Raw genomic sequence first — 17,299 nt, 5'->3', positions numbered from 1 at the left:
CAGTAATACCCACTAGTTTTAACAACCGAAAACCAAATGTACACAGGGAGCAAACTTGCCCATTGAAAAACCACCACTTTTAGATAAAAAGCACCTTTATGCTAACATGAAGTGAAAAAGCCAATATTTCCATCACTTTTAATAGCAAGATATTTACAACTTTCATATTATAAATCTAAGTTAATTTGTAGTAATAGAGATTATGTACAAATGATGAAAAAAATCAAAATTAATATTGTTATACTCACTCTAACCCAAAAGAACCATATTCCAATATTTCGAATTCCGGCCATTGAAGTAAATATAAAGTACATAATAATAATTGTTATAAGAATATAATCAAGAGGAAACACCTGAAAAAAAATAAAATTTAATTTAACACATAAACAGGGCACTAGAAGTCATGTAAAATTAACTGAAACTTCATTATTAATATCTGACAAATGTGTAAAATATCAACCCTGATTTAAATCATGCTACTATGATACAAAAAAAAAATCTTCCAAAAAACAATTACTAAACTGTTACCAAATTGCTTAGTACTATTATCCTAAGAAAAATCCTATAATAAATTAAACTAAAATTACATTTACATATGGAATGAAAGACTTCATTAAAAATTTAAAATAGTAATTAACTGGAAAAGCTCATCTGAGGTATTAAAATGTATGCCAAATCAAATTATGTATAAGAGCTCAGCAATATATCAATGTAATAATCTTTAAAATAATATATCAATGTCGAAGTTATATATAAATAAAGAGCCAAATCAACAGAGGGCATAAGCATATATTGCCAAGTATTAATAGTTTGTTAACATAATAATTTGACAGAGTGTGAGAATTTTTGCTGGAGAATACAATGACTGTTTTTTTTTTTTTTACTCACTGTTTGTAGTACAGGCAAAAGCATATTCAGTGGATTACTTAGGTTAGCTCCAAAAATTATAAAACCAGAATCTATTCCAGCTGAATGAAGGGCTTTATCCAAACTAAAACAACAAAAATTTAAAAAGTGAATTTATTTATTATATTAGCACATTTTCAATTAACTTAGAAAAATATCATAACTTAAGCATGCAGATTCAACAAAGTCAAAGAAAACCATGGATAACAAATTAAATCTCATTTAAATACCTTACAGATACTGTTCAACTGATACAGAAAAAAGAAACACCATCTATTATTGCAACTTTCTAGTCATTCTTTGAGTTAATGCTGTAGAACACTTCAAGAAAAATAACCAAAGATGAATAGGATACACTAATGGAATCCAGAATGGAAACTGTATAACATCACAGGATGTGTGTGCTTTAGAAAATATGTGTACTATACTTACTTTGATAGGAAGAGAGAAATTACAAACAGCAATGCAACCAAGATGAAAAATATTCCCCAAATGATCTAAAAGTTAAAAAAAAATCATTAAAATATAGCTCTAGAAGTTGATATTAAAAGCACAAAACCATTATGTTCGATATGAGTTACAAGCCTATGACAATGATCTAAATAAAATGACCCAAGATATATTTTAATTTAGTATATAATCCTAGGCATTTGTCATCCAAATTTTCATTATGAGATTGATTGACTGAACACACACATACAAAAGAGACAAAGTATTTAAAAGTCTTCATTACTAAGTAAACAAGTAAGACTCTGTTAGGTCACATAACAGGTCCATGTTCAGTTATGATGAAATATAAACTTCAAAGATAACTGAAAAGTACAGTAAGACTTAAATACATACACAAAAAAACCAAAACCATGAAACTCACCAGGTTATATAAACCTGTTATTAAAAAAGGGAACCCGGAACATTTCCGCACAGAACTTTTATACACACATACATATAATTTATAGCTTCACATACATAAATTTGTAGTTGTTGTTTACATATTGTGTGTGTGTATATCTCATACCATGGTCCTTAAAAGTCTGTATAACTGCTAATATTCCTGAAATAGAGAGTACTAACAGCACTGAAGAAACTGTCATGTTAAATGATATTTCTGAGGAGAAATGTATTAAGCTTTGTAATTGGCAGAATATATTTCCTTCTACCATATGAACTTTATATTAGAGATGGTGAGAAAACAAGCAAAAAATCTTTAGAACTGGGTCTCTAAGGAATAAAAAAGGGCTGCAATTTATGTTAGTAAAAACTTAGGCTCTTTTTGTTCTCTGTCATCATCCCTAAGTTCTAGCAACAAGTAGACTGAAGAGTCCACAAAGTCAGAACAAAAAAAAGAAGATTCCAATTAAGCACAGGTAAGTGTTTTTGGCTTCTCTTTTGACTGGAATTGATAGGAATACATGGATAACCTCATGAATGTGAGGGTGTTTTTCATCTTATTCCACATAATTGTTTAAGTATACTTTAGAATTCTGCCTGGATAAATGGAGTAAAATAATAACACATCATCCTACCCCACATATAAAGACGGATTTTGGGATACATTTTAGGCTGTGTTCTAGGGAATTCTTCAGTTCTGAAAGAGTGCCTCTGGAACTCACTGGGAAAGAAAATTGGCAAGAGAGGACCAAAAAGGATACAGTCATTATCTGAAATTGAAAACATTGCATGTACCCATTTTACATACTGGAATTTCACATGAGAATTCATTTATTAAAAAAAAAAAAAAAAAAAAGGTATCACTGCTGGTGTGCCTGGATGACTCAGTCTGTTGAGCAGCTGACTCTTGACTTTTGCTAGGTCATGATCTCAGGGTTGGGGTCAAGCCCCACATCAGGTTCTGTGCTCAGTGTGGCATCTGCTTGTCCCTCTTCCTCAACCTCTGGCCCTCCCTGACTTGTGCTCACATGGTCTCTCTCCTTCTAAAATAAATAAATAAATCTTTTTTAAAAAGGTCTCATTGCTACAGAAGTTTGAAGTGACTCCTTTATAGTAACAAAAGTCCAGTAGTGGAAGGTATAAAGAAGCTTACACAATCTTTTTCTACTAGATTTGAGCATCTTTATTTGCTACCTAGGCTGAACTAGAAGACGATGTAATTACACTGAGGATCTACAAGCGAAACATACCACTTCCTAATAGACTGTTAATAAGAAATAGCTTGTGGCATGAGGGAGTATGACTGCCAGATGCCAATTATTAGAACACACACACAACACAGAAATAGCTGAGGTTAAAATTCTGTTCCTTGATATCCATTTTAGGGTAGAAAAAGAAAAGGAAAAAAAAAATCTCTGACTGTTTTCTCAATCTGTTGAGATGAATGACCCACAGTTAAACTGTTTAATCGCAGCTACCTAATAGAATACAGAATGTAAAAATTATGTAACTTTTATAAAAACCAAGAAAACAACATATACTTAAATGCATATACTTAAATGAGAACTTAAATTAGCACTTCCAGAATCATGTCAGTAATGACTACCTTGAACTGACCTAAATATTCCACTTTTAGCTAAAATGTCAATTTTGAAATAAAGACAAAGATATAGAGGTGACATCAGTAAAGAGAGAGGGGTAACAACCTCTGAAAATCTCCTCCATAAAAGCAATGAAGAAACTGGCATAAATTGTCAGAATTAACTTTTTCCACATTAGGGAAATTAACCAAAGCCATGCAACAGTCCAAGGACATTTAAGAAAAATGACAAAATCTCGGTAAGAACACAAAGCATTATAGCATTTTAACTTGCTCTAGCCCCAATTCCTCCTCTCTAACTGTATGGTAGCCTTGGAAGATAGCCTGTAAAAGCTAGAAGCCTAGCAGCCACCTGAGGAAACAGAAAGGGGCTGGAGCTCTTTAAAAGTCTCCTGGAGGATATTATGCTGAGTGAAGTAAGTCAATCGAAGGACAATCATTATATGGTTTCACTCATACAGGGAACATAAAAAATAGGGAAAGGGATTATAGGGGAAAGGAGAGAAAATGAGTGGGAAAAACCAGAGAGGGTGACAAAACATGAGAAACTCCTAACTTTGGGAAATGAACAAGGGGTAGTGGGCAGGGGGATGGGGTGACTGGGTGATGGGCACTGAGGGGAGCACTTGATGGGATGAGCACTGGGTGAATGGTGTCAGTCCTCTGACTTTATTCTTAAGTACTATGGTGGTTATTCTAAGTCTTATTTTTCACCATGTATGTTTTAGAATCAATTTGTCAATATCCACAAAATAACTTGTTGGAATTTTGATCAGAACTGTATTAAATTTATAGATCAAGTTGGGGAAATTGACCTCTTAAAAAATGTTGTTTTAGAAATATAAATATATGTGACAGAAACCCATTTTTTCCTGTGTATTAATCAGATATAATCATGTTACTTTCACTAAACCACAATAAAAAGGTGAAATGTTATAATCTATGAAGAATACCGAGCAATACTGAGTAAGACATTATCTGTTAGAGTAAATATACTGTTACTACTACTAACTTTATATGTGATGTTATCTAAACCAATGATGGATCAACTGTCTAGAAAATTCTCCATTACCAACAAAGAAAATTTAGAAGTTCCTCTATCTCATTAATAGTATACCATTCCCCCATATCTCTTCCCTTTCCCTTTTATACTAAGTTTAAAACCCTATGTTCTTTTCATTTAAATCAGTGGTTGTAAACTGGATGACCTCCCCCCCCCCCCCCCTTCAAAGGACATCTGACAATGTTTAGAAAGAGTCTATCATGACTTGAGGTAGGGTGGGCAGGATGGGGAGCGTTACATCAAATGGATAAGAATACTGCTAAATATCATACAATGCACAGGACAATACTCACTCTCCCCAGCAAAGCATCATTGGGGCCCAAATGTCAATTGTGCTGAAAATGGGAAAATCTGATTTAAATTGAACTCTGCATGGCATTAGAAAGCAGCATTATATCATTTTAGCAAAAATAAACTTACCATTCTCCTAAATCATTCTGTTTAAAGATGATTAGCTTAAAATAAATCTCTGATTCTAGAATTTTGAAAAAATTATTTTTATTTATTCATTCATGAGACGCTGAGAGAGGCAGAGATGTAGGCAGAGGGAAGAGCAGACTCCATGCAGAGAGCCTGATGTGGGACTCGATCCCAGGACCGCAGGATCACACCCTGAGCCAAAGGCAGACACTCAACCAGAGACACCCAGGCGTCCACGATCCTAGAATTTAATATTATCTGACAATGTGAAACAAAACTTCCAAGCAATATAGGATGAAATAATACAGGGGCGTTGTTTTTTTGTTTTTTTTAAAGAGATATATCTTATCAGATTTCATAGGTGAACTTCCTATATGCATAAAATAACTTTTGTGTATCTAGAATATAACCCAAAAGAGACTCCAACAAAAGTTTAAATGTAAAAAGTAATTTCTATTGAATTTTATCATCAATGTTACCTTAAATAAAATACCAGGTACTGCTTCCTTTTTTGCCAAAAGCAATGGCCGGTGTCAAGAATGTTTTAAAAAATTGTGTTTTTGAGGCATATTGAAGCATGCGAGCAACAAAAACCTTTTTCTAGGTTTCTAATGCTTTAGTAACAATGAGGCTCGGAAACAGATGCATGATGTCTCTTTAAAATTGCTTAGAATCTTGTTAATCAAAGAGTGGTCATGGACCAGAAGCATCAGTATCACCTGGGAGCTTGTTGGAAATACATACTCTTGAGGCTTATCTCAGGTGGACTAGATCAGAATCTGTATTTTAACAAGATTGCCAAATAATTCTTCCATTAAAATTAAGAATCTGTGCCTTAGAAAATTAGATGACTACAATAAAAAGATATAAAGTCAATCCAGGTTAAGAGTTTGAAAAGAGAATTTTGGAATGGAGAACTGGACTTAAATTTTACCATAAACTGAGCTTACTTCTTTCCAGAGATCATCTGATTTCATATGTCCAGTATTACATAGCAAATGGCCATGGGTCCCAGGGCCCCTAACTCTAGGTACCAGTTAGTCTTCAAGACTTTCCTCATAGGGAGAAGGTAAGAACACATGATTTTCATTATCAGATCTTGCTAGGACATTGTAAGTTATAGTTCTATGAAGATAATTAAGTTTTCCAGGTTTTAAATGTTCTACAAAAGTTTTTTTTTTTTTTAAAGTTAGATCAATAATATTCAGTTCTGGCTAAAAATTATTATACTGCGAAGAAAATTATTATTGTTGTAAAGATTCTCATGATGATTTGTCAGCATCATACCAGCTTGGTCATGGTTATAATTTTCCATATATTAGAAGCAATTTCTTCAGTTCAATACAATCTTATGGAAGAGATTTTCATAAAAATTGACATTAAAAATGGTAAGGATAATGCCAAAATTTGGGGGTGGGGGAGTAAGGGTGATTTGGTAGAAGTTAAGACTTTAATGCTTTATCTTAACATAATGTCAGATATATGAGAAAATTGCACAAAGAATTTTAGTTTACCTTCCAACCAGATTCTACAAATCTTAACATTTACTTTGCTTTATCATTCTCCATCTATATGGCTAAACTATTATTTTTGAGAGTAAGTTGCAGAAAAATATTTTAGTACCTATTCTCTAAAAGCAAATTCTCTCACATTATCACATTTCAATTGTCAATATCAAGAAATTAATACGGATAGAATGCTATTATCTAATCTATAGACTTTATTCAAATTTCAATTGTTCCAACTGAAGTCCTTTACAGAAAAAAAGTTTTTTTTTTTTCCTGGTCCAAACTGTGATTCAGTGTTATACATTGCTTTTGTCTCTTTAATATCCTTTCATTTGCAACAGTTCCTAAATCACTTTTATTTTCATGACCTTTAGATTTTAAAGAGTCCAGAGCAGTTACTTGCCTTATCCTTCAAGGTGGGTTGCCTATTTCCTCACACTTAATTCAGCTCATGTATTTTTGGCAGAAATGACAGAGGCACAATATATCTATCACCTCATTACTGATGAGCTTAACTTGGATCACGTGGTTAAGGTGGTTCAGGTCATGTTTTTCCACTGTAAAATTACTACTGTTCTCTTTGTAATTAATAAGTCTTCTGGGAAATACTCTGAGTTTATGCAAATATCCTGTTGTTACCAAACTCTCACCTTCTAATTTTAGTATTCATTTATTCTTAAAGAAACAGTATGTGGTGTTTGCCAAATGCTGATTTTTCTGACATTCATTCTACATTTATTAGAATTCCACTGTAGGGAAGAGTTTTCCTTTCTCTATTATTTATATCAATATATTAATATATTTTGATACTTAACTGGTCCCAGATTTAGGAAGCAGGAGCTCTTTTAATTGGGTTCCTTTTATCATACCCTGCTACTCCTCAGCACATCCTCTCCTTCTGACATAGCAGGTGTGGGCTTACATACTTTTCCAGCATCAACCATTTCTCCATCGGCCCTGTTTCCTTTCAATGAAGTTAGTGTTTTATTTATTAATTAAAACATACACATAGAAAGGATATTAACTGATCAGTTTTTCCTGATTGTTTTCTGCTTTTACGTTTATTTTTTCCCTTGTGCTTTCTTTTGGTTCACTTTGCTCCACTGCTAGCCTTTTGTGCTTGGAATTTAGTGTGTATAGTTTTATCCTTTTATTATCATTAATAAATGCATTTAAGGCTTTGCATTTCCTGATTAGTTTTAAATGTACTCCAGAAATTCTAATAGGATGTGTTCATCACTAATTTTTAGAAATTTTGCAGTTTTTCTCCTTTCCTTTCATCCAAGAGTTGAATATAAGGTTATTTTCTAAGTGAAAAATGCCTTAGTTTATTGATTTTGTTATAATTTCTAGTTTTAATGATGCATTGCAATCAGAGAAGAGTTGTTTGTAATACATCTACTCTGTAAAATTTACTGACAGTTTCTTCATAACATAATATATAATCAATCTAGTGAATGTTCCATGTGCACTTGGAGAGAAGGTACAGTCATTATTATTGGGATGTAAAATTCAGAAGTTATGATATACACTTTACTGATTATATGTTAGACCTTCTATATTCTTATTCAATTTTGTGTACCTCAAATGTCTTACCCTGGCTATGGTGTTATGTTATTCTCAGTTAACATATTTCAATCTAGATCTCCTAGAATCTCTTCTACTTCTTGCTTCATAAAGTTGGTTACTGTGTTCTTTGGTACATAACTACTTTATCTTCCTTGTGACTTGTGAATTTTCATATTAATAAGTATATGAGTTTTCTATTCCTACAGTGATAAACTCCTACAAATTTAGTGGCTTAAAACAACTGAACTATTACTTATTCTGTGGGTCAGAAGTCTGGGCACAGCACAGCTCTACTAGTTCTCTGCTTAAGATCACACAAAGCCAAAATACCAAGTTGTCAGCAGAGCTATATTCCCTCCAGGAGGTTCTGGGGAAGAATCACTTCATGCTTTCAGATTGTTCACAGAATTCAGTTCTTTGAGAGGATAGGGCTACGGTCTTTACTTACAGTCCTTGCTGGCTATCAACTGAGAGCTTCTCAATTCCTTAGGCTGTTTCCATTTTTTTCCACACTGCTCTTTCCATCTTCAAATTAATAATGGCAAGTCAAGTCTTTCTCACTCTTTTACTATCTCTGATACCACATTATCTCTGATTCAGGCCAAAAAAGTTCTCTGCTTCTAAAGGCTCATGTTATTAGTCTGAGCCCACCCAGAAAATCCTGGATAACCTCTTTAAAGTCTGTAAGTATAATTGCATCTGCAAAGTCCCTTTTGCCACTTTATGTAACATAAGAAGGGTTCCACGGATTAGGGCATGGAAATAATTATGGGAGGAGGAAGGGATTCTATCACAAAAAGCATCCATTGTGGGATTTAATATTTTTTGGCTTTAAATTCTACTTTATCTAATATTAAGATCACTAAATGTTTTCTTATTATTTCCATTTGCCTAGTATATCTTTCAACACACATTTTTAGCCTTTGTCAATCTATTTTAGGTGGCTCCTTTAAACAACATATCTTGTTTATATCTTGCTTCATGAGGAAAATTAAAATTTTTCTTTTAATAGCGAGTTAGGTCCACCCATATTTATTGATATGCCTGGAACATTGATCTCAACAATCTTATTGTCTGACAATCATGTGTATATTTCTTGAGTTTCTTTCTTACTTAATATGTGTTCTCCACTCTTTTAGTTCCCTTTTGTCAAGAAGATTTATATTTTGTTTTAGCGTACTTCAATATTCAAATGCCCTTAGCCCATTTTTTTATTTAGCACTTTGGTATAGAGTCGCTTAGTTTTTATGTATCCAACTCCCACCTATTGGTCATACACTAGTCTATGAGAAATCCGACTTCTCTTTCTCCTTTCTTAATTGCATGATTAGTTTCGACAGAACATAGATTAATACACAGTCTCACCTTTGCTCACACCTTTTCTTCATAGATCTGAAATATTATATATTCATCTTTATTTCCTTTATTCATATTTTCCTTCTCACCTCTTGGTTAGAGCTTGTTAATTAGTGGATTTCTCAAAAGAACATGAATACAGAATTCCTTGAGTTCTTGAATGTTTAAGAACTACTTTTCTAAGTTTGGCTAAATATAAATTTCTGGCTTCATACTTTTTCACGGAGACTTTTTTAATGTTCCCCCATTCTTGCCTTGCTTTATCATGTTTTTTTGAGAAGTCCAATAGAGATCTATGTTGCCCTTGCAAGTCAGTTGATTTAGTTGGAAATCTTGAAGGCTCTCCTTTAATTTTGAAGTCAGTGTTGCAAGGAAAATGCACATAAATTTTCCCAGGTACAAAGTGGCTCTTTCAGTATGTAGATACATGTCTGTCTATTGTGGATTTTTTGAAATATGGCTAATTTGTTTTGTTTTGCTACTGTATAGACACCAATTATACATATATAGTTTTCTTTCTCTTCTGCTTCAACACTGATTCTACCTCATCTTGCTTTCTTTCTCTTGGTTGTTTCCTACCTTTCTTCAGTGCCACATATTAAATTTTATTTGAATCTATTCTCCTTTGGACACCCTGTAATTTTGTCTTCTGAAATTAATTGTGCTTTCCTCCATTTTTTCCCTAAGTCCAACTCTTCATTTCTCCCTCGTTTTTGGTCATTTTTTTTTCTTCTATTTTTAAAATAGCAATAAAAGATACATAACATAAAACTTACCAACTGAATCTTTTTTAAGTGCACGGTTTAGTAGTGTTAAGTACATTCACATTGTTGTGCAACCATCTCCAATAATTCTTTTTATCTTGCAAAACTGAAACTCTGTATCAAATCCCCATGTCTTCTTCTCCCCAACCACTGGCCACCTTCTACTTTCTATTTCTACAAATTTGACTATACTAGATACCTCCTATAAGTGTAATTATACAATATTTATTTTTTTTGTGACTAGCTTATTTCATTTAACTTTTAGGGCACTTCAGATCAATCTTAGGCCCACCTCCAAATCTCCTCTTCTCTCTCCCATGCAATCCTCCCACTATCTTTGTTTAAACACAAAGTTTAACAGCGAGAGCTAGAGAGAGCACTTGCTGGATTTGGGAATCTTTTTTGTTTTTACTTATAGGTACAGTTGATTCTCATTTGAGGATTCTGTATTTGCAAATTCATCTACTCACTACAATTTATTTACAACCTTAAAATCAATACCTGGGGCACTTGTGGTCCTCTGGGATATGTGCAGAGCAATGAAAAATCTAAGTCACCTGATGTGCAAGTTCCCGGCTTCCACAACAAGGCAACACTCTTTCTTATTTCAGCTCCCATTTGGTAAACAAGTATCCTTTGTCTATTTAGTGTTACACATTTTGGATTTTTGTGCTTTCGTGTTGGTACTTTTGCACTTTCAAACAGCCCAGGAGCATAGTGCTGTCTAATGTCCCTAAGACTAAGAAGGCTGTGACAACTGAGAAAAATGCAAGTGTTATATAAGCTTTGTCCAGGCATGAGTATTCTACTGTTGGGTCTTAAGTTTAATGTTAATGAATCAACCACATATATTAAACAAGTTGTTCTTCCACACAAACACTAAACGTTATGTATTGATCAGTCACTGACCTCCGAGACCCAATCCACGCTTTTTTATATACTTGAGTTTCATTACTGTACCAATGTAAAGATGGGTTAGGTCACTTACAAGTGGGTTTATTCTTATATAAAACTTCAATATCCATACCATAAGGTTACTGGCAATTTACAAAAAATACTGTACATTACAAAAACTCTAGTAGACAATTACTACCAACCTAAACCACCCAAAACACATCTTAAGAAGCACCTGCATTAAAGTACATCTCTCAAATAGTGTCAAATAAAAATCTGGAATGCACACTTATACTTCCAATAAAATATTTAATAAAACTCTTTTAAAGTTAGAAAGTGCCAGTCTTTGTCTTTAGACATATTCAAATAGTGTGGCCTAAAACAAACCACCATGACCACATGCACCTTCAAAACAACTAAGCATTGTGTATGATGAAATTATTTTTCACTGCTGGCTTACCTAATGAAAGTTAGTTGTGTTTGTTTGTATATGTTGGGGGTTAGATTAGTGGGACAAGTGGAAAAAGAAACTTTTGCTAGTTCTTTAATTATGAATATCATTATCCAAATATCTGATTCAAATAAACGGAACAAACCAAAAATAATAAAATGCTTTGGAATAAATTAAAACGAGACAAAAGATTTACATACTGAAAACCAGAAAACACTGCTGAAAGAAACTCAAATAGACATAAATAAATGTAAAGCCACACTTTGGTCATGGACCTAAACACAATATTGTTAAAATATCAATACCACTGAAAGTGATCTACAGAATCAATGCAATGCCTGTAAAAAATACAAAGGTGTTTTTTTGCAGAAACAGAAAACTCTATCCTAAAATTTATATGCAATTTCAAAAAAAAAAAAAACAACAAAAAACAAAAAAACAAAAAAACAACCCAAATAGCCAAAACAATCTTGCCAAAGAAAAACAAAGTTTTAAGACTCACGTTTCCTGATTTCAAAACTTAGTAAAAGCTATAGTAATCAAAACAATTTGGTACTGGCATAAGGGCAGATATATAACCAATATAACAGATACCAGAAATGAACTCTCTCATGTATGATCCAGTGATTTTTGACAATGGTGCCATGACCACTCAATTGGAAAAGGTCTATCTTTTCACCAAATAGTGCTGGGCAAAGGGCAGCCAAATGCAAAAGAATGAAACTGGACCTCTGCCCTTAACCATATACGAAAGTTAACTCAATATAGTTATCAAAAGACCTACACCTAAAAGCTGAAACTATTAAACTTTTAGGGATAAAAAGGGGAAAACATCTTCATGGTACTCGACTTGGTGATTATTTTTTGGATAAGACACCAAAGCATAGGCAACAACAAAAAGTATTAAATAAATTGGACTTCATCAAAATTAAAATCTTGTGTTTATGAAGAACACTATTAATATAATGAAAAGACAACCTAAGATTGGGAGAAAATCTTTGCAAATCATTTATCTGATGAGGGGTTAATATTCAGACTATTAAAAAAAACCAACCTCTTACAACTTGACAATAATACAAATAATTTAAAAATGGGCAAAGGACTTGAATGAATATTTCTCCAAAGAAAATACACAAATGGCCAATAATCAAATGAAAAGATGCTCAACATCACTAATTATTAGGGAAATGTAAATCAAAGCCACAATGAGATGACACTTCACAACCACAAGATTGATTATCATCAAAACAACAGAAAATAAGTGTTTGCAAGGATGTGGAAAAATCGGAAGCCATGTGCATTTCTGGTGGGAATATAAAATGATACAGCCACTGTGAAAAACAGTTTTCAGTTTTCTCAAAAAGTAAAAACACAAAACTAGAATATGATCCAGTAATTCCATTTCTAAGTATATATTCAAAAGAATTGAAAGCAGGGCCTCAACACAGAGTTGTATACCAGTTACCACAGCCGCATTATTCACAATAACCAAAAGTTGGAAACAACCCAAATGTACATTAACAGATAAGCAAAATGGAAATATACATATAACAGAATATTATTTAATCTTAAAAGGAATGAAATTTTGATACATCTATAATATGGATGAATGTTGAAAATTATACAAATTGAAATAAGCCATATATAAAAGAACAAATACAGTACAATTCCATTTATATGAGATACTAGAATAGGCAAATTCAGAGACAGAAAGCAGTATAGAGGTCATTAGGGGATGCGGGTTGGGGGAAGTCGGTGAGGAATGGGGAGTTCCTGTTTAATGGGCACAATGTTTCTGTTTGAGATGAAAAAATGTTTTGGAAATGGATAATGGTGATAGTTGCACAATGTTGTGAATATCCTAATGCCCCTGAATGCATACCTACAAATAGTTAAAATGGCAAATTTATGTATATTTTACCACAATAAAAAAGTGTGAAAAATATCTATGTAATTATAGACATGAATTTATACTTTCTATGTAAATACAAGAAGTATGTACATAATGGGAGGTATATGTGTGTATATATCAAAAATTGTATTTAAAACCTAATGAATCTAAAGGTTACCAAGGCCAATTAGCTGTATAAGCTTAACATATGCCCTCCTGATGGGGAGAAATTAACCAAGTATTTAATTAACATTAGACTGTATGCTTAGATGTGTTTGGTATTATATATAAACACTGTTTGTAGAAGCCATTAACTTACTCTAATTAGATGCTTAGTTTTATAAATGTCTGCAACACAAAACTGATTTTTTCCCTTGAGTTCTATGGCAGTATTTAAGAAGTTAAAAAATCCCATATATATAGAACTGTAACAACAGCAGCTGCAGTTTTCTGAGCTGTTTACATCAAAAGGCACTAACACTACATACATTATTTCTTTTAATTCCCATAACAAAAATAAGGTAAATAGATAACTCCATTAGAAGGATGAGAAAAGTTAAGGTTTAGAAAGGTGAAATAACGGGGCATGCAGGTGGTGCAGTCGGTTAAGCGTCCGACTCTTGATTTCCACTCAGGTCAAGATCTCAGGGTTGTGTGATCAAGCCCCATGTCAGGCTCCAAGCTCAGTGAAAAGTCTGCGAAAGTTTTTCTCTCCCACTGCCTGCCCCTGCGTGTGCGTGCGCGCTCTCTCTCTCAAAAATAAAGTGGAAAAAAAAAAAAAAAAGACAAGACAAGAAAAAGATGAAGTAACAAGAGTTTATATCCTCTGGTGAGGATCAGAACAAGTACTCAAAACCAGATGTATGTGACAGCCCAGTCCACACCTGCAAACCCTACAGCATACATGGCAATGTGAAATCACAAGATCAGTAGGTATCTCATGGGGGTCTACTCTTAATGAAAGATATTATATTTTCTCATAAAAAGTTGTGTAATCATAGAACTCTGAACTTTTGCATTTGCAAAAATTTAAATCTAATTCATTTTATAATAAAAAAACATGGATTAGAATACAGCGTAAAAGGCAATACTAGCACAAAATTTTGAGATAGAGTATAACTTCAAAGAAATTTTGTATCAGGAGTTTCTCACAGGTCTTATGTCACCTTCGGCATGTACTAAGCAATGCAGAAGGATAAGCAAACCTGTCTCTACCTTCTTCCACTAGGACTATTTGGATGCTAATGTTTAAGAAGCACTAAGAACATGTGGCTTCCTATTTTTGAATTATATCAACTGTCACAGAGAAGTGATTTCATATTTCATCTAAGTAAAAAAAGCAATGCTTATCCCTTCACATTCATGTTAAACCCTCAATTATATAACAGTAAGTGTGTATTCCCAGAGTTTTTCTTCAGGCATGCCTATTATTCCTAACTGTTCCTAGTTATTCCTAACAGGCCCAGAAAATGAATTTCGATCCATATTCAAGAATAATACACTATGTAACAAAAAGAATGAGTGGTAAGGTGATTGTATGGGAGATTTTAGCCAGTGCAATAAGGAAAAAAAAAAAAAAAAAAAAGAGCACTTGGAACTCTTAAATTGAAAAGGAAGAAACAAAACTGTCTTTTATAGTAGCTAACATGTTCATGTTCATAAAATTTCCTTAACAATCTATATTAAAGCTACTACAAGTAATAATTTAGCCAAGTTGCATGATAGGAGATCAACTGTACAAAAACAAATTTCTACATAGTAAGAAGCCAATAATTGATACTTGAAATTAAACAAAATCATGTGTAACAGTATAAACAAAGATACAGATAAATTTATCAAAATATTTGCAAGACCTCTGTACTGAACACTACAAAATACTGCAGAGAAAACTTTTAGATATCATAAATAAATGGAAATATTTCATGTTCATGGACTGGAAGATTCAGTATTAAAATATTAAAGCCGGCACCCATCTTGTCAGTTCAGATTAAAGAATGAATACTAAAGGTCCTACCATCCCTGGGCACAGCTGGATTGGCCAGGGAACCTGTAGGAATACAACCCTACTAGCTTAAAAGTAAAGATACAATCACCAAACGTACCAAATGTAATGAAATTTCTAACATAAAACATAAAGGTATTTTTCAGATTCCAAAACTCTTGAGATGGAAGAGACCTCTGGGGTACCAGACTAAGCAGCACCAGAGCACCTCCTAACATGGGCCTCCTAAGAAGGCGGACTCCACTGACAGGAGGGGTCCTGTCATTTGCCTTTAAAAACCTTCACTTGCAAGCCACCATATAGTTCAGGTCTTTAGAGCATTAGCTCCCTATTATCCTGGGTGGTGCCACAGCAATCAACAGCCTTTCTTGACTGGGAAAGGCCAGCCTCAGTTTTTACTGGCTTGCTGTGCACTGGAACGAACTCTCATTTCTCAAGTTTACAATATCAGTTCTCCCCAAATCTGCATACAGATTCAAAGTAATCCAAATAGAAATCCCAGTAGGTGTTCTGTAGAATTCTAAGTTGATTCTAAAATTTATATAGAAATGCAATGGATCTACCATAGCTAAAACAATATTGAAAAAGAAAAACAAAACCAAAGGGGTACCTGGGTGGCTCAGTTAAGCACTTGACTTTGGCTCAGGTCATGATCTTAGGGTCCTGGGATTGAGCTCCGCATCGTGCCCTGCATCAGGCTCCTTGCTCACGGAAATCTGCTTCTTCCCCTACCACTCACCCCATTCATTCTCTCTCTCTCAAATAAATAAAATATTTTTTAAAAACCTGAAGAATTTACAATACTTAATTTCATGACTGATTGTAAAACACATCAGTGATCAAGTTTTAGCATAAGGACCTATGAATCAATGGAACAAAAGAGAAAGTCCAGAAATAGACCCACACATACACATGATGAATTGACTTGAGAAAAGTATCAAGGAAAGTCAATAAGCAAAGAACAGTCTTGACAAAAATGCTGCTGAAACAACTGAATATCCATATGGAAAACAAACCTTTAAGTCATGTCATCCCACAAAATTAGCTTAAAATGGACTACAACCTAAAATATAAGAGCGTTTAAAACCATAAAATTTCCAGAAGAAAGCATATGAGAAAAATGATTGCAGTAAGAATTTAAGGAACATCTTTGAATGACAGTGTTAAGAAAACATAAAGCCAAGTCATAAAGAGACAACATTCACAATACATATATTTGACAAAGTTTTTAATGTGTAGTATATAAAGAATTCTTGTAACTCACTCATAAAACAAAAACTTAATTTTAAAAAAGGACAAAAGATTTAAACAGGCATTTTAAAGAAAATACACAATAAGAATACCAAAAAATTCTCAGTATTCATTAGTCACCAAGGAAATATAAATCAAAACCATACTGAAATACTATTATACATCCATCAGATGGATTTTACAATCTTATATTGAAAGATATTACAAACTTACGATGTAAGAGTTGACAAGGATGTGAAGCAATGTGAAATCTCATATCGTGGGAATGCAAAATGGTAAACCATTTTGGAAAATACATTGGCAGTTTCTTATAAAGTTAAACGTACATTAAACATTAAACCCAGAAATTCTACTATTTATCCAAGAAAAATGAATGAAATTGAAACACACATCTACACTAGATGTTCACATCAACATTATTCATAATAATCTCAAACTACAAATAACTCATATCTCCACTAACAGGTGAGTGGATAAACAAATCGTGACATAGACACACATATCAGGTTGCTACCCAGCAGTAAAACAGAATAAATTACTGAAAGAAAACCTGCAACACAGACAAATCTTAAAAGCATTTTGTTGCACTAAAGAAGCCAGAAAAAAAAGATTACACTACACTCTGATTTCACTTACATGAAATTATAGAACACTAAACTATAACATATAAACTAAACTATAACAATAGAGGACATTAACAGTTGTCTGGGATCTGAGTTTGACTGAACAGGGAAAG

The 17,299-nt window shown here is 33.2% G+C and overlaps 1 protein-coding gene across 2 annotated transcripts in view; it reads right to left on the bottom strand.

The window, feature by feature from the left end:
* Positions 1-17,299, bottom strand: part of LMBRD1 (LMBR1 domain containing 1) — a 109,569-nt gene that overhangs the window by 26,229 nt on the left and 66,041 nt on the right. For both annotated transcript variants that reach the window (XM_077903492.1, XM_077903493.1), the window contains exons 10-12: positions 1,339-1,403; positions 889-991; positions 249-353 (exon numbers count right to left, since the gene is read on the bottom strand). In XM_077903492.1, the coding sequence (XP_077759618.1) occupies positions 249-353; positions 889-991; positions 1,339-1,403 (273 nt within the window). The remainder of the gene's footprint in view (positions 1-248; positions 354-888; positions 992-1,338; positions 1,404-17,299) is intronic.

The sequence above is a fragment of the Canis aureus genome, chromosome 7 (assembly GCF_053574225.1).
Source record: "Canis aureus isolate CA01 chromosome 7, VMU_Caureus_v.1.0, whole genome shotgun sequence".
NCBI classification, from domain to species: domain Eukaryota; kingdom Metazoa; phylum Chordata; class Mammalia; order Carnivora; family Canidae; genus Canis; species Canis aureus.
Note: the sequence above shows the minus strand (reverse complement) of the source record. Positions and strands in the feature narration are given on the sequence as shown.